This window comes from Nannospalax galili, unplaced genomic scaffold (genome assembly GCF_000622305.1).
Source record: "Nannospalax galili isolate Female #2095 unplaced genomic scaffold, S.galili_v1.0 scaffold936, whole genome shotgun sequence".
NCBI classification, from domain to species: Eukaryota; Metazoa; Chordata; class Mammalia; order Rodentia; family Spalacidae; genus Nannospalax; species Nannospalax galili.
Window position 1 is genome coordinate 893,214 of NW_008337142.1, and position 24,546 is coordinate 917,759.

Consider the following 24,546-nt stretch of genomic DNA (forward strand, 5'->3'; position numbering starts at 1 on the left):
TTTAATGGTGTTTCCGGGGGAAAATCCCTATGATTCAAAATGTCAAATAAAAACACCAGCCTGCTGTTGCTCCCCCTGCTGCAGGTATCCTGAAAGGGTAGGAGGGAACATGGGTCTCACACAGAGTCGCGCTCACTGCTCCGCTGTCAGCAGGCTTTGAAACTTGGGATTTCGAACCTCTGAGAGCAGAAAGCAGCACAGAAAGAGTCTCAAATGTTACCTTTTGGTTACAAAGCCACTTCCGGTCACAAGGACCCATGTTCAGTGCCCTCACCCCCACCACTTCCCTGCCCTGCATCCGAGGGAGGGGCCTGATCTCACAGTAGCCTGTCATGAGCTTACACAGCTTGGAATATGTGTTCTACTAAGAACTTCAGTCAGCAGTTTGCAGAAAATGATCCAAGCACCCTTTTCAAGCCACGTACTCAGAGGGTACATCTGACCTCGATTTCTGGTCTTTTCCTAGAGACTGTATGAGGAAGCGGCTTTGCAGGTGAGGAGAAAGGAAAATTGACACTAGAAGAACCTCTTCTCCTGTTGACTCCCCACTGAAGGGCATTAACCAAAATATTCTGTTGGATGTGGATAACTTTTTTTTAGCTTATTGGTTATGAGAATTATGCCTGGGAAAAGGGAAATTTTTCATTTAGTAAGACCTGCATTCGGCAATTGTTATACACAGAGCAGTGTACTGGGACTGTGAGGAATTCTTGACTGACATGGGTAAGGCTTTTTCTGAATTGATAAATAAATATGAAGAGATTGGGAGCTTGTTATTGGTAAATCTGTGATAGGCAATGTGATTGTCCCTGGAAGGAAGTGTGTTAATTCAGGTGATATTTATTTGAAACAAGATGTATTTAATCTATGCTATTTTTTTTGCAATCCTCTGCTAACATATTACATAGTCAGATTTTTCTTTGGATTATTGATGTCTAGGCAGAGTCCTGTAAGAACCCCTCTCACAAAAAGACTAGCATTCAGAAGAGATGAACTTCTTATTTAAAACCATTAAGAAATACCTTTAAAAATCCTCATCTATAATGCAACTACATTGTTTAGCATTTCTAATTTTTTAAAAAAACTTTTTTCTTGTGGTTTCTATAAGTGTACACAAAGGATGACACGTTTGTATTTTGCACAACTTTTCATAGAGAATTTTTCCCCTCAAGTTGTTTTCCTTGGATGAATTCCAGATATAAAATAGCTTTGGAAAGAATTTCAAAATGCCTTTTGTACTGGACTTTGCCTATCACCAATTCTGGCAGCTCACTGAGGTGTGATTTCGAGTCTCTACATTAACTGATCAACATATTTGTGGTCAGGGTATGTATACACATATGCAGTTTGTGACAATACTCAGTGTTAAACCTTCAGCATTCTGGCATCAAATTCCACGTTGCCTTTTTTTTTTTTTTTTTTTTTTTTTTTTTTTTTTTTTGAGGTGCTTCTAGCTAAAATGTCAAGTCAGCTTTCTGAAATGCTGCACTTCTACAGTTGAGAGTCTGAGACCTGAAAAAGATGCCTATTTTCTAGTCTGGGGCTTACCAGTCCACCATCTGGTTAAAAAGCCCCATACCCTTCAATAGTTGGCCTTCAATAGGTACTTTCTCAGAGACCAGGTGAGTTTCTATAACCAAACCCCATTAGGTGACAGACTTTTAAACAATAGAAGTTTCATTCTTGGCAGTTGGAACCTGGGAAGTGCAGCACCACTCCCCTCCTGCCCTCCCCCTCTGCCCTGTCCCTCTCTACCTGGTTCCCTTCCTTCCCTCATGTATTCTGCCTTCTGCTTTCAGTCATATTTATTCCATTACCCTCTTCTCTATCACTCCTTTGAGATCTAGTGTCATGACCTACGTGTACACACATGCATACCCTTATATAAGTCTAAACCCAGCTTCCACCAATTAAAGGACACGTGCTGTACGTGTCTGTCTTCTTTCATGTGAAAGAATGCTCTCTACTTCCTTACATTTCCTTTAATGTCATGATTTCTTTTTTCTTTAGGGCTAAATACAACCCTACTGGGTATATGTCCCGGATTTAATTCATGTGATATTTTTGTATCCTCTTTCAGGCCACTGATGATTTTTAAAGATTATTTACTTGTTTTTATTTTATGTGTATGAGTGTTACACCTGCATGTATGTAAGTGTACCCCTGTCATGCAATGTCTGAGGAGTACAGAAGAGGGTCTCAAGTTCCCTCAAACTGGAGTTGTGGACAGTTGTTAGCCACCATGTGGGTGCTGGGATTTGAACTGGGTCTTCTGAAAGAGCAGCCAGTGCTCTTAACTGCTGAGCCATTTATCCAGTCCCCAGTGATGATTTTTGTTACCTTTAAGCTTGTGAAATCTTCATTTGGGATTTTACTTATTTCAGCATCTTGAGTTTGGTAAACATTGCCATCTTTGGAGGAGGGAAGCAACCATAGCACTGAGAGCAGAACAAGCAGATGACCTGTCATCATATTTTCAAGACCTTTTGAGCAGCAATCCCCTTGACAGAGGGATGCAGCTATGGGTATGATGTACACCCCTGGAACTTCAGAGTTCTTGGGCATTATGGCAGTGAATGGCAGCTAGGCAGCCAGCTGATCCAGCTACTGACCTTTGTCTCAGAACTAGCAAATCCCAGAGTTATTCTCCTTAATGGGATTTGTTCCCAGACAGAAAAGATGTAACTGTCTCTCTGTGCACTACTCTGCCTGAGCTGAGCCTCTTGTCATCACCCTTTGGTTGGTCAGGGTCTGGCCCTCCTGTTCTCCATAGCTGCCTCCTTGGAGCTTTCCTCACCCAGAGTCTGTAGTAGGCCAAATTGAGATTCCCTGTTATTCCCTGATCTCAGATCTCTATGCTAACTCAGCTTTGAGCAATAGATTCGCTTTCAAGATGGCACCTGGACACTGTGCTCTGAGTCTCATTTGGCAGAGAAATCACCGTCTTTCCAAACCCACAAATTGATTTGAGGTGTATGAGGACTACAGGCTTGTCCCAGGGTAGGATTGCCTGTCTCTCATCTCCCCTACCTTTTAGAAGTGGTTTCTGCTTCCCTTCCCTGTACCAGGCATCTGTGCAACTGCAGCTATGTTCTACTTACTAATCAGTGGATCATCCACCTTTTATCTCTCACGCATCTTTTCATATCCTTTTTGAATTCCCAAAGCTCGCTTTCTTTCTTTCTTTCTTTCTTTCTTTCTTTCTTTCTTTCTTTCTCTCTCTCTCTCTCACTCTCTCTCTCTCTCTCTCTTTCTCTCTCTCTCCTTTCTCTCTTTCCAATTAAAACAAAAACATCCTATTTTTTTGCAAATTCATGCAATATGTTGATGATATTTAGACCCCCTGTGTTATCTGCACCCTCTTAATACCCCCACCCAATTTTATGTGCCTATTTTAAGGCCTATGAAGTCAAATTTATGTCCCCAAATGCCCTTCAGTTTGGGTCCATCCATTAAGCCTGGTTAGCCTGCTCAGCATCATACCCTTAAAGAAAACTGACTCATCCTCTCACAGTATCCTCTGATGCAACTTCCAATAAGTCACCAGCTACATTCCAAGGTAAACTTGTTTCTGAAATAGGTCCATGAGTCCCAGCCTCCTTCTATGGGTTGTATCCATTGGTATTATTCCTTGGATGGACTTTTACTTCTTCCACAGTATAACTCTCCACAAAGGGAAAATTTAATTGATTTTTTACAGTACTGTATCTTTTCAGGCATTTTATGAATTCTGGTCAAGTGGTATTTTGTGCAATTATAAGAGCCATGCTTCCATTATTTAATCTGGTGTCAGGTGCCAAGCCTCTAGGTGCCACTGAACAGACAGGGAATAGCCATGATGCTGGCATCCAAGAACTGGCCCTGGATCATTGGCCACAGTCACATTCTGGAGATCCCTGTAACCTCTTTTCTCAATCATCCTGAAAGCAATCAATTGCTAAAAAATCAAATTTTGCAGTCCTCTGGCTTAAGTCTGGCCAGTGTTTTAATTACAGCAAAGTCTCTCCACTGACTAGGGGGCATCCATCGATATTTTTCTGCCAGAGCCAAAGTCCTGTTACCAAAGCTGAACACAGCTAAGAACCTGAATCAGAGAGGCTTGCCAGAGGAGGTAAAGGTGCAGGCATCCACTGACTGTATGTGCATTTGTTAAAAGATTTTTAAAAAATTATTTTTTCTTTCTTCGAGAAAAATATGGAATTTTGTTTGGGGTTGCATCTGATCATTTGACAGTGATTGCTTTGGGTAGTATGGACATTTTAGCAACATTAATTCCCCCAATTCTTAAATACAATATATCTACACATTTATTTCTTTCATCTTTGGTTTCTTTCATTGATGTTTTACAGTTTTCAGTTTACATAGCTTTCACTTTTTGGGTTAAATGTATTTCTAAGTATTTTTTTGCAGTTGCTGTGAGTTTATCATCTTCATTTCTTCTAAAAGCAGGCAGCTAATGTTTATAGATACACTGTAGGCTCTACAAATGTACTGGCACATTCTCTTCATGGGATTTTATCTGGCTTGAGCTATCTTGTGCATGTGTGACCACTACTGTGAGTTCATATGAGTAACTTCCCAGATCCCTGAAAAACTGTCTTTCCTTGTGGGCATCTACCACCTCTGGCTTCTACAATCTTTTTTGCCCCCTCTTTCTACAATGAACCCTGAGCCTTGGGTGCCAGAGGTTTGATATAGGTGTACTATTCAGGGATAAGCACTCTGCAGCCTCTTATTCTCTGCATGTTGGCCAATTGTGGGTCTCTGGGTTAATCTCCTTTCTCAGCTAACATGGATCCACCTTACCTATAAATTCAAAACAAATTTTGAAGGTACTGTTGAAATAGGACCTCAGTAAAATGAAGTAAATTCAGAGGTACTATAACATATATCTTGTTAAAGAGATGTTCCATGAAACATTTGCATGGAAAAGTCAGAACAGAACAGATTAATAGACCTCACTTTGATGGTTAAAAGAAAAATCATTTACAAAGGACTGGAGATATAGCTCAGTAGTGGAACCTGTCTACCATGCCCTGGGGTCTATCTTCAACACTGAACAAGAAAGATTACCAGAACTAAGCAAATCTTACCAAGTCCACCTTTGCCTCAATGGTTCTTGTTAAGACTCTCTTCCATTTAGTTTACCAGGGAGCTCAAAGGATAAAGGAAAGGTCAGTTGCTCCCAAATAACTGATGGACAAACTCAGACAAAGATGGAAGGCACATGGAAAATTTATTGGTTCAACATTTCCCAACATGTTAAAGCAACAAGGTCAAAAGACAGAGTGAGATTTTTGGTAATTGGAGCCAATGGAAACAAACTAACACCAGCACTTTTTGTGCAGATATTGATTCTCCTTGATCATATCAAAGGACCGGTGTTCCCAAAGGGTCAAACTAAAGAAGGGTAGTCCTTGAACACAGTGGCCAGACAGCTGCACAGTCAAAATGAACAGAGAAGCAACCAGCTAGAGTTAGTTCCAGAACACTGATACACTAAGTCCATGGGCATCAAAAATAAACCAAGGGTCACTTAAAATTGCCAGGGAAGTGGATGGTGACAGAGAAGGAAAAGATTTAGCACAAATTTAGCTTTGTTTTGATAGAGTTGTGCAAATCCCACACCTGAATCTAGCCACCATTTGAGTCTAAAGAGACAGCTTCTAATGGGTCCCAACAAGACATCCAGTGGTTCCCAGGAGCATGGCAATTGGTGCTTCTTTAATACCCTGCTTTGTTCAGTGGTCCTTGTACATACTCCCTTAAGACCTCTATCAATCTCCAATTAAATCTCTTCCTTGTGAAATTTTGCTGCTCGGGTAGAACACCTGATATGGTCATTTGCCACAGGCTTTGTCCATCATTTCATTCAGCATGTTATGACCCCATCATTTCAATTAGAAACAGTGGGCCAACTGCAGACTACCTCTTTATATTATTTAGAGTGTGCACTTCAAACCTTTATGTTTGGAAATGGGACAAGGCTCAGAGATGAGAATTGGGGATAAGGTGAGTGAATAGGTTTCAAACATTACTTGGTAATAAACAAAGAATAATAACATTTTTAGATCATATGTAAAAGTTCCACATCAAGAAACTACTTCAAAACATCATGAAAGGGGATAGCAACATGGGTCAGTGGGTAAAGGTACTTGCCACCAAGTCTGATGATCTGAGTTTGATTCCTGGGACTCACATGATGGAAGCAGAGACCTGACCTCCTCTGACTTCCATATGTGTACTATGGCATGAGAATCCTGCCCCACACAAATAAATGTAATGTAAGAAAATTCAAAACCATGAAACCTACAGCAATTTTTTAATGTACATATACAGATATAATTTTTCTATGTGATATTTTTAGTTGTGTATATGTTTCTCTTTTTCAGTGCTGGACATTAAAATCTATGTCTCACAAATGCTGTGGAAGTGCCCTATCACTGAACTACCTCCCCAGCCCTTAATATAGACATTATTCCCCTTGTTGAGTTCTTAGACAACAGCAAACATCTATTATAGTTTGGTTTAAGTTCCTTGTCAAGGAATTGACAAGGTAAGTTTATCAGTCAGGATAAAAACAGAGAAACAAAGACTGGCAATTTGTTACAGCGATTTAACCTTATATAACTGTGTGTGCTGTTTAAGCAGTTTCTGCATGGCTGTTTCTTCCTGTCTGAGAGACTGGAGCACACAGGAAAGGCACTTGGGAATAGGAAAGGTCCATGAAGTGGGAGAGCCAGGCAGGCGGTCACAGAGCAGACTGAAACCTTTATCAGGCCTTGTTGACTCTGGCTTCATCAGTGGTGTGCTTCCATTTGTTCTTTAGTAGAGCAGAACGCCACTTGGCCAGTGTGACAGGGATGCCGATGGTAGCTCTGGGACACAGTGAGGTACTTACCAGCCCATAAGAGATGAACTACAAAAATGTCTGCTGCTCCAATTTTGCCTCAAAATCTGCCAAAAGAGGTGGTTCAGTTGGTAAAATACTTGCTTTGAAAGCATGAGGACTTGATTTCAGATCCCAGACACCTATGTAAGAAGCCAGACACAGCAGTACATGTGTATAATCCCAGGGCTGGGAGGCAGGGACAGTAGTATCATTGTGACTTATTGGCTAACCAGTCTAGCTAAATTGGTGAGCTCCATTTTCAATGAGAGATCTTGTCTCGGAAAGTAAGGTTGAAAGGGCTAGAGAAATGGCTCCGTGGTTAAGAGCACTGACTGCTCTTGCAGAGGAGCTGGGCTCAGTTCCCAGCACCCACATGGCAGTTCAGCTGTCCATAACTCTAGTTCTTGGAGATCCAGTGCCCTTTTCTGGCCTCCATGAACATTGCACACTCCGGTGTACTTATATGCATGTAGGCAAAACACTCATACACATGCAATAAAAAAACATTTTTTTTTTAAGGTTGAGGAGCTAGAGAGATAGCTCAATTGGTAAACTGCATGCAGATCTCCAGAATTCATGCAGCAGGCATCTGTAATTCCAGCATGCTTATGGTGAAATGGGAGGTGGAGGCAAAAGAATGCCTGGCAGTTAGTTTACAGGCCAGCTCACCTGGCAGATGCAATTGAGAGCAACAAGAGATCTTGCCTCAAACAAGAATGAAGGTCTGACACCCAAAGTCTTTTCCCATGATCTCCACATGCATATCTAGGCATTTGAGCCTGTGCTCAAACACATACACAAACATTTGCAAACAAGCTCATGTATAAACACACTCTCACACACATACACTCACACATCATAGGCACTCACATATATACATGAAATAAAAAACATAAGACAGAGAGCAATTGCAATAGACCCCTGACATCAAACTCCAGTTGCTTGTGGAACACACACATACACAAAATCCACTTGGGCCCACCCTAGCCACAGTCCTTCAGGGAAGGGAATTTTAAAACAATGTTGTTCAACCTCTGGTGGAATACATGAGGTCCAGTGGGGGGATGGAAAAGGTATGGGTTGGAGAGGGGGGGTCTAAATTTGATTAAGAACCGTTATATGAAATTACAAAAGATTTTTTTTAAAAGCCCCAAACTCCCCAAAGCAGTAAGTTCTCAACCAAGATTTACCATGTGAAAGAATGAGTAGATGAAAAGTTCGAGACTCAGGTTCTTATATCAAACACAAAAATCAGCCTAACTTATAATGAGGTTGTTTCAAAGTATTTTTAAAAGAAAAATAACTTCAGACTTAGGTAAAGGGATGAGAATTTTTACTTAAATGATTTTTGCAAAGCAGGAGGAAGGGATGATTGCAATATAGACTTCTCAGACCATAAGATCCACAAACATCTGAAAGATTTTCTTTTAGGCAATGAAGAAAGCAAGCCTATGGCAAGTCTCCATAACAAGGAGGATGTTTCTTTGGGGAGCGTTGGCTCAGGCTCAGAGTGGGTCAAAGTTTAGAGTCATGTGATGAGGGCAAAATGAACTGCAGTTTGGTCAAGTTGGCTAACACAAACTTTGATCTTATAGATCCACTAGGGTGAGCAGTTTAACTGTTTACTAGAAAGTAACTGAACCAGGGAGAACTTGATGCAGGGACGTGGTGTAAAGAGCTGTGTCAGTCCCTGATCAGAAAACATTTCACCCTGAATTCAACCTGTTCTTGGTGGAAGCTCTGGAGGGCAGGGGTGCTGTATGTTGAGTCAAGGGAAGAAGAGAGAAATCATCCGTTGTGCTAACAATTGTTTGCTGATTAATGAGCATCGATAGATTAGCTCATCCCTTATGAAACAAAGAATGGGGCTTTGTAAAGTTTGTGTTTGGCTTTGTCCTACTGAACAAGAAGGGCACCTGGCAGTCCCAACTAAGATGGGGAAGGATGGGCCTTTTCAGTGGGCTACTTACCAAGGACAAATTGGACTGGAAGGATTTCTTTAACCACTGTTTTTGTTGGCTTATAGGGCTTAGGTAAAATTCAGCAGAAAAGATAGGCAATTACTTATAAAGTGAAACATATACCATGTAACTCTGGAAATATATTGGAAGGAAATAAAAACATAGTCACACAAACATGTACATTCAGGCTTATAACAATTTTATTAATAACCACCCCCAAACTATAAACAAACCGAGTGCCTACAAGCAGATTAAAGAATACAGAGCCTAATACCTGTATACAATAGAATACTATTGAAATGCTGATACATGCCTGCAATAGAATTACTATTCAGTAACAAAAGAGAAATGTACTGTTGAAAATACACAACTTGGATTCGAGGAATAAAAGAAACCAGTGTTAAAAATACAATTTTTTGGAAACAGGTTCTTCCTACACCTGGCCCGGAACTCAATATGTAGACCAGACTGGCCTTGATCTCACAGAGATGTGCCTGCAACTGCCTCCTGAGTACTGAGATTAATGGTATGTACCACCATATCTGACTCAAAATTACATTTTAATATATTATGTATTAAATATACAGCACAATTCCAGTATATATTTCATATATATGCATATATTAAATAATTCCATTTAATTGACATTTTGTTGAAGGAAAATTATAGGGTTAGAAAACAAGTGGCAATTTTCTTAGGACAGGGAGTCAGAGAAAGAGATTGGTGGCAAAGGGACAGAAAGGAAATTCTTGGGAGTGTGGAAATGGTCTATATGGTGCTAGTTGCATAAATATATACAGTGATCATAATGCATGAAATTGTTCATTGAAATTTGGTGAAGTGGAACCATAAAGATACAAAGAATCTGGAAAGCTTTTATATACTATGTCACTAATCCCTCTAAATAGAGAATATATGGGGAAAGTTTAAAGAACATCATCTATCTATCTATCATCTATCTATCATCTGTAAAATTCAAATATCCTAACACATTATGAACTTTGGTAACATCACATGATATCATTTTTATAACCCCAGTATAAGAACTCAGAGGAAAAGCTTTAAATTTTCTTTTGTTGCTAATATTAAGAAAAGATATGTTTTCCTTAGGTAATAATGTTAGCAATAGATAAGCTCACACATATTGAGTAAGCACAGAACTTACTCTACTATAGGCTTACTTTGCTACAGGCTTACAGGCTGCTGGCATCTCATTTACCACATGCCATTACCCACCCACAATGTAATCCTTTTCAGTTTGTTCTAACTCCACAGGTATTTGTGCAGAAGAAAAGGACTCAATGGATTACCTGGTGTGTATGCATGTGTGGATGTGTGTTTGTGTGTGCATATGTATATGCAGTTTGTTTATATGCATATGTGTATGTGTGTGTGTGCATATGTGTTTGTGTGAGGGAGTAGCTTAGTGATAGACTGCTTGACTTGCTTGCATGAAACCCTGGGTTCTATTCCCAGTATCACAAAAATAAATTCATTAAATAGTGAATTAAAAATAAAAAGGGCTGAAGAGATGGCTCAATTGCTAAGAGCACTTATTGCTCTCCCAGAGGACCTTAGTTCAGTCCCAAGCACTCACATAGGGAAGCTCATAGTCACCTGTAACTACAGCTCCAGAGGATGTGATGTCTCCTTCTGGCTTCTGAGGGCACTTGCATGCATGTGCACAGACTCCTACACAGACACACAGATACACACAGACACACAGTTTAAAATAAAATACATTGCTAAAAATAAGAAGAGTGATGGAAATCAAGATCACGGAGTGCTTACTGTGTTTCAACTCCTTACATTCATCAACTCAGTTGTCTCACCTTGTCTGTGAAATACCTGTTGCGGTCACTGCCATTTACAAAAGAGGAAACCAAAGCCACGAGGAGCCAAATCACTTGCTCAGTCTCATATGGCTTCTAAAGGATAGAAGCAGACTGGTCACAGATGGGAACTTAATCTCAAAGGATGCCCAGGGCTGGGGATGTATCTCTGTGCAAGACCACTTGCCAACATCTATAAGGTTCTAGGTTCAATCCCCATTACTATCAAACAAAATAACAAAAAAAAATCTATCAAAAGATGTCCATACATGCTCAGAGAATAGATTTGTTAATCTGACGCATCCTGTTGCTGGAATTGCAGATGTTATAAAAAATAGAAATGAAACTTCAGAAATACTTTTTAAAGTTTTAAAAATGATGTTTAATGTCATTTCAGACACAGGCACTTGTCCTTTCTCGGACTTAGTGAGATGTTGCATGTAAAGGCCACCAACACTGCAGCACTGAAGCTGCTGGGGTAATAGTCAGAACTGGAGCTGCCTACTGTGACTCTTGTCTCAGCTCTTCTCGTTCTTTGACATTTCTTATCTCTCTTTAGGCTAAAGCACCTGCTAAGATGCTCCATTTGCGAAGTCCACACATGCTGCAGATGCTGGAGAACTCCTTACGGAAGCAACTTCCTGAGTCCTTAAAGGTGACAGAGGAGCATTCTCAGGGAAAGGGGAATATTAAGTGCTTGGGCAAGAGATGGGGAAGAGACATTCACTGAGTTCAGTTCTGTGCCAGGCACTCACTTTGTGGCCTCACATTTAGTGCATGTCACCCTGAGGCAAGTGAAATGTACTGTACTTATTCATTTAGCTGAAGAGGAAGTAAAAGCTCCATTATGACCATAGGACTGCAAATCCACATGGTATTTGGGTGGAAATGTGATCATTTGAATCTAAATGATCTTGCTGTATGATGACCCAGGAATTACACTGTATAATATAGTACATTGTCCAGAGTTGCAAAGTTAAAAAACACTAAGACATTAATGTTTAATTTGTTTTCCTAAACAATCATGTTTGACAAAAGGTTAACCGCATGATTCTTTCTCAAAACTGGTAATAAATCAACTCCTGCTTTGTCAACTTCCAGACAAGTATATGTAATTTGGGATGAAACCTACTTTTAAAAGCAGATAAATAATTTGTATATGATAGTCTTCTCCATAATATATATTTACATAAGCATTGCAGAATGTATCCACGTGGCAACAAAGGCTCAAAGCACTTGAGAATGAAAGGGAGAGTCAAACAAATGCACAAGTGTGATTAAGGACAGCAGTATCTTCTCACAGCCATTTAGAGAGGCTAGAAAGCATGCAGGAAGACCCAAGCAATGCAAAGAGCCAAACTGGCTTCATTGACATTTAGTTAATCTATTCCTCAACAACAACAGAATTCACATTTCATTCAAGTATTGATGGGATATTTTCCACTGATCATATATATTTTTTAGAATTTTTAAATCACTGAAATCACATTAAATGTGTTCTTAAAGGTAATGGAATTTGGAGCCCAGGGTTCATTAGTTATGTGAGTGCTCTCTCTGCAAACATAAGGACCTGATGTGGATCACTAGCACCCATGTAAAGAGCTGCACATGGCTGTGCCTACCTATAACCCCAGTGCTGGGAGTATCGGAGACAAGAGGATCTCTGGGGTTTGCTGGTTACTACCATGCTCGAAGTTCAGTGAGATAATCTGTTTCAAGGAAATAAGGTGAGGAGTTATAGAGCAGGAGATTCATGGTCCTTCTCTAGCCTTCTGGTCTCTGTGCACACATAAGCATGCACATTTGCACACCTGCACATATGTCACACATATGCACATGCACATGTTTGGGCATGCACCCAAATAGAACTAATATTAAAATTAAAAATTGCAAATACTTGGAAATCCCCCAAGTTTCAGCATGATACAAGCACACTTCTAAATAAACCATGCTAGAGCAAATAAACCCCTTAGCAAGCAGAGTAAAGGAAATTGTAAAACTACAAAGAGAAACCAATGAATCCGGATGGGAAAAGAAAACTATCTAAGGTATGCTTCTTAGAAAAGTTTATCAATGTTGACAATGCTATAACAACACTGACCAAGAAATGGATAATATTCATATTACTATTGCTTAGAAAGAAATATGAGAAATCACTATAAATCCAATGGGCATTATAAGCGTAACAAAGATAGCCAGCATTCAACAATGTAATTACAGATTTCTCAACTTATTCTGTGAAAAGTACAAATCACCAAAGATTGTTGAAGAAGAAAATACAATCTAAATGTCCCTACATCTGAGTGCTGAGATTACATGTTTATACCACCACATGCAGAAGACAAGGTTTGTCAAACATTATTTCCTATACCTACTAAGAAAGAAAAAGCTGCATGCAATGGTACACACATGTAATCTCAGCACTCAGATGTAGGGAAACTTAAGCATATAGGCAAAATATACAATTAAGATCATTCTAAGTGATAAAAATTGAGTATTTTACAAAAATAAATAACAAAAGAATGGTATCTATTCTCACTAATCCTATTTAATGAGACATTGGTGTCCTAGCCAGTATAAAAGTCAAGAAAAAGAAATAAAAGGAATATAAATGTGGGGAGAAACAAAAGTAAAATATGGTCTGTTCTCTGAGATCATGGTCACCTCAAGCAAACAGTCCTAAGAAATCTGTAAAACAATCTTCTAGTCATAAGTGTTACAAGGTGGTAGGATTCAAGATCAACATACAAACAGGAGAAATCAATTCTGTTAACACACACAACAATAAATAACTGGAATTCAAAAATTTGAAAATCAGTATCAATTATAATAGCTCAGGAAAAAAGAGCCAAACTCCCAAAACATTAGGTAGAGATACTTGTTGACTTACATTTTCATTTGTTAATGACTCATATATCTGGGCTCTCAGAGCAACATGAAGATGACGTAGTTAGTACAATTTTTATACTCATCATGGTGATAAGGACTTTCCCTGATGCTCTGACAAATTGCATAAATATCAGTCATAGACTAAGCCACAGAAGTTTCCTGTAATCTCAATTCACTGAGCCTTCCGATGAGATGGGATAACATAGCTGTCAAAAGGGCATAGTCAGAGTCCAGGTTAGAATCTCTGATAGAACAAATTCATTGTTTTCTGGGTAAAATTGAAAAAGTTAAACAATGTCAAGTGTTAGTGTTTTGCCCAGAAAATGAGGGAACCCAGGAAGTCAGTATTTCCATTCAATATTCATTAATGCCTCAGGTGGCAGAAACAGTTGTACAGTAGCCTGAAGCATAGTCCATCTCTAAATAATGAATTCAAAATAGTTAATCTCACATGTCAGCTGTACTTCCTTCTATATATTAAATACTATGCAGCCATGAATCATGACTATGTAGATTTCTGTCTGTTGTCATTGAAATACTTTGTTGAACAGTGTATGTGGGGAAACAGTTTTTTTTTTTTTTTTCAGAGAACACCATTCAGACAGGATCAGAACAGAAAGTCCCCACAACATAACATAGTAAAAACATTGAATGTACAGAACAAAGAGAGGGTACTGAAAGCTGCTAGAGAAAAACAATAAGTTACATATATAGGAAAATCCATCAGAATTACAGCTGACTTTTCAATGCAAACTATGAAAGCCAGAAGAGCCTGGACCAAGGTATTTCCAGTTCTAAACAACCATGGATGCCAACCCCAAATACTTTATCCAGAAAAACTACCAAGGTTGAAGGGGAAGAGAAAATTTTCCATAACACAAATAGGCTGAAAGAATTCATGTCTTCCAAACCAGCATTATGGAGAACACCTGCAGCAATACAAAGGACCAAAGAAAGGAATGAGTATGTCCAAGAGGCTACAGAAAGAAAAGAAAGGCATAACTATGGAAACACAAAATAGGACCACAAACACAAAGAAACTAAAATGACAGTACACAATACACATCTTTGAACAATAACACTAAATATCAATGGCCTCAACTCTCCTGTCAAAAGACACAGCTTGGTGCAATGGATCAAGAAAGAAAACCCATCTTTTTGTTGCCTTCAAGAAACTCACATCACCTTCAAGGATAGACACTATCTTAGGGTGAAAGGATGGAAAAAATATTACAAGAAAATGGCCCTGAGAAGCAAGTAGGTGTCACAATTATGATATCTGACAGAATAGACTTCAAACAGATTTTTTAAAATTTATACATACTAGGGAATTTTGTTGTTTATAAAACTATATGGACATATAAAGGCACGACAGAAAATGGAAATGCATAAGACAAAATTCCATAATGTGAGAGTGAATAATTGTTAATTTACTTAAATTTTCTGCATGCCTTTTATAAATATTCTCATGATTTCAAATCTACCTGCTTTTGAGCAATAAAATATAACCTGAAGATTGAACAAGATGTCCTATGAGTTACATTCCCTAATTTCATAGAAACAAACATCATTCTGGTAACAAAACAAAGCTTTTACTGTTGTTTTTTAAGGAATTGACTATACTGCTTTGTTGAAATATTTAGGTTTATGGAACTGTCTTCCACATGAACCAGGGAAACCCATTCAAGCTAAAGGCACTGGTGGACAAGTGGCCTGATTTTAGTACAGTGGTTGTACGTCCTGAGGATCAGGTAAGTTGTATATGGAATGAGTATCAGTCTGTGTTCTCAATTGCTGTATGTCTAATGTGAACCTGGAAAAATGCAGGTTCCAGAGAGGCAGAAGTGAATCCTAGTGATGCCAACTGGTCCCTATCCTGGAGGAAAACAAGAGAAGCAGATGGATCTCAAATTGGAAAATAAATAACACAGAGATAGATAAAAGAGGACGAAAATAACCTGACATGTAAAACAAAAGAATTGGATAATTAGTGGGAAGTGAATAAATGCCTGGAAAATACAACCTACAAAGATTGGATGAGAAATTAATAGAGAGGCTGAAGAGAACAATAACAAATAGAGACCGTGACAGGTGATCAATACCTCCTAACAAGCCAAAGCTCAAGATCAGATGGCGTCAAAGCTGAGGACTACCAACAGCCTTTGGCTGCACTCGTGCACAAATATTGTACATGTACAGATATTTTTCAGTAGGCTCTTGAACACATGTATTTCCCTCTGAATTTTCACCTAAGCATAATTTATCTTTCATCTCTTTCTCTCCCTTTCTAACTCTCTCCCCTCCCTCTCTAGTTAAAGTTCCCCTATTCCCTCCATTTCCCCCTTGATAATACCTGTCTCCTCTTATTGCCCCTCTCGAGCTCTTTCTTCCCCTTTATTCCCATCGTTCTTTGTATACCTTTCCACCCTCCTTTCCTGGTTAAACACACCCAGTTTCCCCATTTCTCCTTGGTAACCTCTGTCTCCTACTATCCCCCTCTTTTGGCCTCTTTCTTTCCCTTTACCTCCATGCTACCTTTCCATTTTCCTGACTCCTGTTGTTACATCAAGATATATACTCACATACAAGGAGGGGGTTTGGTGCTAAGATTCACAAATAAGAGAGAACATACATTATTTGTTCTTCTTAGGCTGTTACTTCACTTACAGTTTCTAGTTCCATCAATTTATCTGCAAATTTCCTGATTTCATCTTTCTTTACTGCTGAGTAGAACTCCACTGTGTAAATGTACCACATTTTCATAATTTATTCATCAGTTGAGGGACACTTAGGTTGCTTCCATCTCTTAGCTATTGTGGAAAGAGCAGCAGCAAATATAGATGTATAAGTATCTCTGCAGTAGGATGAATTCATTGAGTATATGCCAAGGAGTGGTATAACTTAATCATATGGTAGATTCATTTTTAGTTTTTTAAGAGTTATCCATACTGCTTTCCATAGTGATTGTACGAATTTGCACTCCCACCAGCAGTGAATGAATGTTCCCTTTCCCCACATCCTTACCAGCGTTTGGTGTCATTTATTCTCTTGATTTTAGCCAGTCTGACTTGGATAAGATTAAACCAGTTTTGATTTGCATTTCTCTAATTACTCAGAATGTTAAACATTTTTTAAAGGGCTTCTTGGCCATTTTTATTTCTTCTTTTGAGCACTCTGTTCAGATCCATAGCCCATCTTTTAATTGGGTCAATTTTTTCCTTGATTCCTTGTTTTTATAGTTCTTTGTATATTCTGGATATTAATCTTCTATCAGATGTGTAGCTGGTGAAGACCCAAACTTAAGTACATGCAATTTCAGCCACCTGATATTTGAAAGAGGTGCTAAGAACATTCACTGGAAGAAAGACAGCATCTTCAACAAACAGTGCTGGAAAAACTGGATCTCCACCTGTAGAAGAATGAAATTTAGACTCTTACCTATCACCCTACACAAAAGTCACTCCAAATGGATCAAAAACCTCAATGTGAAACTTGAAATTCTGAAACTGTTAGGAGAAAACATAAGCAGTACCCTACAAGATAGAGGTGCAGAAAAGGACTTTCTAAATCGGACATTTGCTGCTCAGGAATTAAACTCAACAATCGTCAAGTGGGACCTTATTAAACTAAAAAGGTTCTGCACAGCAAAAGAAGCAGCCAAGGAAGTGAAGAAGAAAGCCAGAGCGGGAGAAAATCTTCACCAGCAACACATCTAATAGTCCCTTTTAAATGTGTTAGTAAAGCTGGCTGCCAGTTCTGTTGTTGCTGAGTTGCAAGGGCAGTTTTGTGCAGTGTTGTCCAGCTGCCTGCCATAACTGCACTGCATTTGTCCTTCAGGTCCTTCTTTATCTTCTAAAAACCTCTCCTATGCTCTCATTCGTTAACCTTGAGATGATCATCTTGAAAAATAAAATGTGTTTTGATTTTTCCATAAAAACCACTAAGTTTTAAACAGTGCTTTGTGTTTTACACTTTAAAGGCATCAGGTGTTTTGTTTTTGTCTGGCTTTATTATGGATATATATAAATTCTAATAGAAGGTTAACTGTGTAAGATCTCTGTGAGTTCAAAGCCAGCCTGGTCTACATAGTGAGTTCCAGGCCAGCTGGGGCTACTGGGAGACCCTGCCTCAAAAAGACCAAATAAAATAAAATAAAATAAAATAAATAAAATAAATAAATCTTTGGACCAGGGGAGATGGCACAGTGGGTAAAATGCTTGTTGTACAAATGGGAGGAGCTGAGTTCAGATCTCCAGAACCTACATAAAGCTGGATACCTCCCTGCATGTCTAAAGTCCCAGCACTGTTATAGAAAGAGTGTAATGAAATACTTATAAATATTGAAATAACTTGATGTAATAAATTTATTGATTCCACGTTGCCCAACCAAATAGGAGATGGCCGATGACCTTGATACCTACACCAATACCTACCAAATCTATTCTAAGGATCCTAAGAACTGTCAGGAATTCCTTGGCACATCAGACGTCATCAACTGGAAACAGCATTTCCAGATCCAAAGTAAGGAAGTAGAATGTTGCTGGCTGCTGGGATCCCCTGGGTCTACCTCCTCCTTAGGATTACTCCCACCCTGAGCACATTACCCTACACCCTTCATCTCTCTCCACACACCTCAGAATCTTGACCTAACATTCATTCCTTGTTTTTGACTGCCACCACCTATTTAGTTGAGTAAGTTTCAAATATTGCAGACTATGGAGTTGATGAGATGTAAGAGCAGTGAGCAAGGTAATTTCTTGTTAACTGAAGGTTCACAATGTATTCTGAAGACATAATCAGGAGTCCTCAGGACAACTAGATGGGAGACAGTGCTTGCCCTCTGACCTTTGGTTCTTAGAATAAGAATGGCAGATTAGCCAGGCACAGTGGCGCATGCCTTTCATTCCAGCACTTGGAAGGCAGAGGCAGGCAGATTTCTGTGAATTCAAAGCCAGCCTGGTCTACATAGTGAGTTCCAGGCCAGCTGGGGCTACTGGGAGACCCTGTCTCAAAAAGACAATAAATAAATAAATAAATAAATAAATAAATAAATGGCAGATTATGAGCTCATACCTGTAATCTGAGCACTCAGGAGACTGGGAGTTCAAGGCCAGCCTGAATTATATAGTGTGTTTGAGGCCAATTTGAATCACAGAGTGACTCAGCAAGACCCTATCTTGTAGAAGCGACAGGCAGTGGGGGGGCAGGGCCAGCGGGGGGGCGGGAGGAAAGGGAGAGGAGAAGGAATGGAAGGAAGAAGGAAGGAAGGAAGGAAGGAAGGAAGGAAGGAAGGAAGGAAGGAAGGAAGGAAGGAAGATAGCAAAGGGGTGAGGAGAGGAGAGAAAGGGAAAGGGAAGAAGCATGATAGGAGGTTGGGTGATATACATTGATCTGCCCTATTTCTGCTTATCTGCCAGTTTATAGTGTGTGTGAGAGAGACACAGAGCCACAGAGCACCTGCCAGGTCACAAAGGATCCATCTGATGTGGTTTAGAACATGCCTTTTGGAGTTACAGCCACAGTGTACATCCTGGCTCTGCCTCCACTTTGTGATTCTATTTAAAAGAAAAATTATTATTTTAATTTATATGTATGAATATATTGCCTGCATGTATGTGAGTGCAACTGTATTGTGCAATGCCCACAGAGGTCAGAAAAGGGGTTCCCTGGAACTGGAGGTAGGATGGTTGATAGCTGTCATGTGGGTGCTAGGAACCAAACCCAGATCCTCTACAAGAGCAGCCAGTGCTCTTAACTGCTAAGCCATTTCCCCAGCCCTGTGATTCTTGAGCAAGTAAATTATCTATTACTCAGTTTCCTCATATGTAAAGATGAAGAGAATATAAGAATCTCAAACATAGTATCAATGTAAGGAATAAATGAGATATAAGATCAATGCCTGACTATATCATATGCTCAAGCAAGATTGGCTGTTACTTCAATATATTTCTTCAGTTTCATAGTGTTAATAGTGAACGTTTCTAATACTGTAGTGTGCATAAGAGAAGGCATGCTCAGGGTGACCTGGACACTCAGTGAGGGGTCACATAGATGCAAGCGTGTCTGGTTGTCTGACTCTGAAGTCCTACATACTTCCATTGAGCCACTTCTTTGAGCTTCTACACCAACAGTTATTTCTTTCCTACTTTCCTCTTGTAGGCACGCAGTCCAGCCTGAATGAAGTGATACAGGGCCTTTCAGTTCCTAAATTGGTCAAGGTCAAGAGAACACAACGCATTCTCTACATGATGCCTCAGACAGCAAAGAAACTGGTCCCTTTCCTAATGCCAGATGCTGAGAGCTTACATTGTCAACCTGGCAGACCCCGGGGCATGTGAGTTTGATGGAAGATGCTCTGAACCACTCACTCAGATCTTTCATGAAAGGAATTCTCTAATTTCTCTCCCTACACAGTCCATTTCCAGAGTGATCCTTTTCAAAATATAATGGAGATTATGTGATACATCTGCTTAAATGCCATACATAATTCTTTTTCTAAATTTTTTTTCAATTTTTTGTGTGTATATATGTGTGTTGATGTAGATGTGTGTTGATTGTGTGTCCTCCAATGCCATCCACTTTGTGGTTTGTTTGTTGAGACCTGGTTTCTCATTAGCCTGGGATTTGCCTGATTAGACAAGGCTGGCTGGCCAGGCCCACGGATTCACCAGCTTTCAACTCCCCACTGCTGTGATTACAAGCTTGTGGCTCTGCTTAGCTTCATTTTTTCACATGGTCTCTGGGGACCAGACTGAGGTCCTCATGCCTGCATTGGATAGTAAGCACTTCACCAACTGAACTGTCCCCCGGCTTGCCACCAATAACTCCGAGCTCATTTTGAATGAAATGCAAACTCTCTGTGGCTCCCATTGGACCTTCACGCATCACTTCTTGGACATCATCTTGTCCCTCTGGCTCTGTCCCACCAGCAGCTCTGGGCTTCTTTCTGCTACTTGATTCTCACACACTCACACATGCCACTGAGCCATTGCATTTGCTTTTGGCCTGCCTGAAACGTCCTTCCTTCTGATCTGCACCTGTTTCCCTGTTTTGCTATTGCTGCCATCAAATTTCATTTCCTCTGAGAATGTTTTCTGTATATTTCATCTAAAACCACTCACATAATTATTATTTTTTTTCACTGTACCTTTCGTTAGCTGAAAATGGCTTATTTTGTATATAGTTGTGTACCTTTTTGTTACTAGAAGCCTCCCCACAGTAGTTACAATTTCTTAAGAGCTGGAATCCTGAGCCAGCAAGCTGTCTCAGAGGGTAAAAACACTTGCTGCCACTGATGACCAGAGTTTGATTCTTGAGACTCACGTGGTGGAAGGAGAGAGCCAACTTTCCCAGAGATGTTATCCTCTGACGTCCACACACGCTGTGGTTTATATGCCCCCCAAATAATTAATTTTTTCTTTTGAAAAAAATAACAAGAATTTTCTCTATATCACTCAGAGAGAGATCCACAATAGGCAGAACAGTGTCTGGCACATAGTAGGCTCTGCTCTCAATAAATCTATGTTTAATCAATTCATATCACAGAGGAAATATTTTCCAACAAAATACATTTAGCAAATTATATATTTTCCTCAACTGATTTTCAGGGCAGCACTGAAAACTGAGTGGAAATTTCATGCAGAGATGTTCAATCCCATGGCCCTCTCTGGTTTCAATGTGCTTGGAAGAATTTTGCTCATCCTGTGACATTACCACTCAGAAAGCATCTCCTCATCCAGAATAGTACTTGCTCACCATGAGGATGGGGAAGGATGCAACTGTGATTAGAATCTAGATCCTCTGGTTTTACCTCTTGAGAAGAGTCTTTGCCTTTCAGCAGACGTCTTTATACTAGTGTCCATAACAGGAGCTGTCTACTATTGACCTTTTGAACTTCAGCTTTCCCTTGTATTCAACATGATGGCCAACGACACTCAGATACCAACATTCAAGAGTCCAGAATTTGGGGGATGGGGAGATGGCTCAGTTGGTAAAGTAGTCTATTCTGTAAGCAGGAGGACTAGCACCCACACCAAAAGCTAGATGTGGTGGCATGCCTCTGAGCCCAGGACTGAGAAATGTGAGACAAGAGGATCCCTGGGGCTCACTGGCCATCTAGCCTTGCTAAGTAGCTGAGCTCCAGGTTTGTGAGCAGCTCCATCTCAATAAATAAAGTTGAAGAATATTAAGAAAGTCACCTGGCATTAACTTCTGGACTACACACACACACACACACACACACACACACACACTCACACTCACACTCACACGTGCACTGCCATGATTTTAAAGTCTTGCTTTATGGCTTCCTACCATGTACTTTTGATTACTTAGTTATTCTTCATTTATCCATTTATCTTATTTGTTACATGAGAATGATGTCAGCTGTTCCATATGAGGGAGGTCTCAGCAATTTGAAAAGAACCCACTGAGTTTTGTTGGGGAGGGGGACAAATATTTCACACCATGAATGATATTTAGGGCTATTCTTTTTCCTTTTCCTCAACAGCAACCAAGAGATGTTCAAACTGTCATCACTGAATGTTATTCACGCTGCCTTAGTGGATAAATTTTGGCAATTTGGTGGCAATGTTAGGAGCCAGAGATACATCGAACGCTGTATTCAGATCTTTCCCAGCTCTTGTCTTCTAGGACCTGATGGTACACCCGTGTCCTGGGCCCTCATGGACCAGACTGGAGAGATGCGAATGGCAGGCACTGTGCCTGATTACCGGGCACAAGGCCTCATCTCCCATGTCATTTATACTCAGACTCTGGCTATGGATGAGCTTGGCTACCCTGTGTATAATCATGCAGACAGAGCCAATAAAATCATACAGAAAATGAGTCACACTCTGCAACATGTCCCCATGCCTTGTGACTGGAACCAGTGGAACTGTGAGCCTCTGTAACTATGGTGCTGAACACAAGGCTTTGGTAGGTGGAATGTGATGGGGCTGGAGGAGTGGATAGTGGAAAGAGAGAGAGGACAGATTGTAAGGAGCAGTAAAGGAATGGGCACTGTCGGGGCTCTGGGAAAGCAGAGTGAATGGTTAATGGTACTCTATGGTCTCTGTACCCATCTTACCCCTAAGACCCAGCAGACCTGATAGGACCAGACTGCTCCACTCTGGACATTGGCCTTATTCAATCTTCTATACCCTGGACATCAGTGACACTTTTTTTCAGCCTCATGTTACCCTTGTGAGCATTATTTCCCAGAATCATACTTACCAGTTTGCCAAGATGTGGTGCTACATTGTAAACTATGTGTGCTTTTCCCTTTCCTTTATTTAGTAGCCACAGTGTGTCCCATCTATTCAGCAGGTACTTTGAAATGATTGCTTCACTTGTTGTTTGATCTGTGTTTATTAACCATGTTAAATATTGCACAAATAAATATATGATAGTGATTGAACATGGTATCTGGAAGTCTCATTGTTTTTAAATATTACTATTTATTTATTCCATGGACGCACAACATCAAACTTGTGTTATATTTAATGGAACAGAAGAGAGAAATTTCTCGAAAGGAAGACAAGATGTTTTTTTCCCCTGGAAGCACTCCCTATTCAGTCAGAGAGCTCTGTACATAAAATCCAAGTTAGATTGACAAGTGATAACATATTGGGATATCAAAATGATTAAGATTCTTCCTGGAGGTATTGGGGTTGCTTCCTGGATTGTGCATTTGAGGTGAGTCTGGAAAGGATCATCGTGGAACAAAAAGGGAATTACCCAAGATGCGGTAGAAGACAGAGCAATCTGATGTGAGGGGATAAAACACTTTGTCTTGAGTTCAGATCTCTGGGGATTCTTTGGAAAGAAGGCAGCAGTAGGGAGGACAGGCTCAGTTTTGAACCCACAGGCTTCTTGTGGGTGTGAAGGGAGGATGGAGAGGAAAATAGAAACAGAAAAGCACTCTTGGAGGCATGATAGACAGAGACTAGGCTGATCAAACAAGAGACTATTCTTCAAATATGGCAGAGGGTCAAGTAATCCTTCAAATCAATTCCTCTCTTTTAGCCTGTGAGAGTTTAAGTTTCTATCAAACAACTCAGCTCGTGGAAGACTTATTTTTAAAGTAAATTGTACTACATATGTTTAATGTAAACAGCAGGAGGCGCTTGGAATGCATATACATAGCAAAAAGGTTTCAACAGTGAAATAAATTCACAGGTTCATCATCTCAAGCATTTACCAGTTTCTGATTTGACGTTCAGAGCAGCTAAAATCTCATCTAGTATGAATCTCTATAGAGTACAATTTTGTTATGCTCCTCGTGTTGCACAGTACATCTCTTGATTTTGTCATTCACAGGTCTGGTATTTTTTAAGCCTCTGATACACGTATTCTGACTTCATCCTGCAGGTTAGTTTTTGTTAACTTGATATAAACTAGAGTCACCTGGGAAGAGGGAACCTCAAATGAAGAATTTCCAGATCAGATTGGCCTATAGCCAGAGCAGTGAGATATTTTTACAATTTCTAATTCATACAGGAATTGCTAATTGACACAGGAATGGCCAGTCCACTGTGGGTGGTGGCACCCCTTGGCATTTGACCCTGGGCTGTATAAGAAAGGTAGCTGAACAAGCCAGGGGAAGCAAGCCAGTAAGTAGCATTCCTCCATGGACTCTGCTTCAGTTTCTCTTTCAAGCTTCTGCCTTGAGTTCCTGCCTATACATCTTCAAAGATGGACTGTAATTTAGAAGATGAAATAAACCCTTTCCTTCCCCAAGTTGTTTTTAGTCATGATGTTTATTTATCACAGCAACAGAAAGTAAACTAGAACACCCCTACCCCTATATTTTAAGAATTGTTTTGAGATCCATATATAAGTGAACTTAACAATGTTTTTTGTCTGTCTAGCTTATTTCACTTAGTATATCATCCAAGTCCATTTACCTTATAGAAAATGGCAGGATCATGTTCTTTTAAAGGGCTAATAATGCATTATATGAAATATAAAT

The 24,546-nt window shown here is 39.8% G+C and overlaps 1 protein-coding gene and 1 pseudogene across 6 annotated transcripts; one reads left to right on the forward strand and one right to left on the reverse strand.

Moving 5' to 3' along the window:
* Positions 1-325: 325 nt before the first annotated feature.
* LOC103733339 (glycine N-acyltransferase-like protein) lies at positions 326-22,997 on the forward strand. Of its 6 annotated transcripts, XM_008832159.3 has the most exons (8): positions 326-493; positions 9,280-9,379; positions 10,129-10,166; positions 11,245-11,340; positions 15,218-15,325; positions 17,969-18,095; positions 19,734-19,908; positions 22,084-22,997. In XM_008832159.3, the coding sequence occupies exons 3-8, from the start codon at positions 10,155-10,157 to the stop codon at positions 22,484-22,486; spliced, it is 921 nt and encodes a 306-aa protein (XP_008830381.1). In that variant the 5' UTR covers positions 326-493; positions 9,280-9,379; positions 10,129-10,154; the 3' UTR covers positions 22,487-22,997. The 6 variants fall into 6 exon arrangements, with proteins under 6 accessions (XP_008830381.1, XP_029419009.1, XP_029419012.1 ...); XM_029563149.1 differs by lacking the exon at positions 10,129-10,166 and having other exon boundaries at positions 327-493; XM_029563152.1 differs by lacking the exons at positions 10,129-10,166; positions 15,218-15,325 and having other exon boundaries at positions 327-493.
* LOC103733397 lies at positions 3,354-4,270 on the reverse strand (annotated as a pseudogene).
* Positions 22,998-24,546: the final 1,549 nt, after the last annotated feature.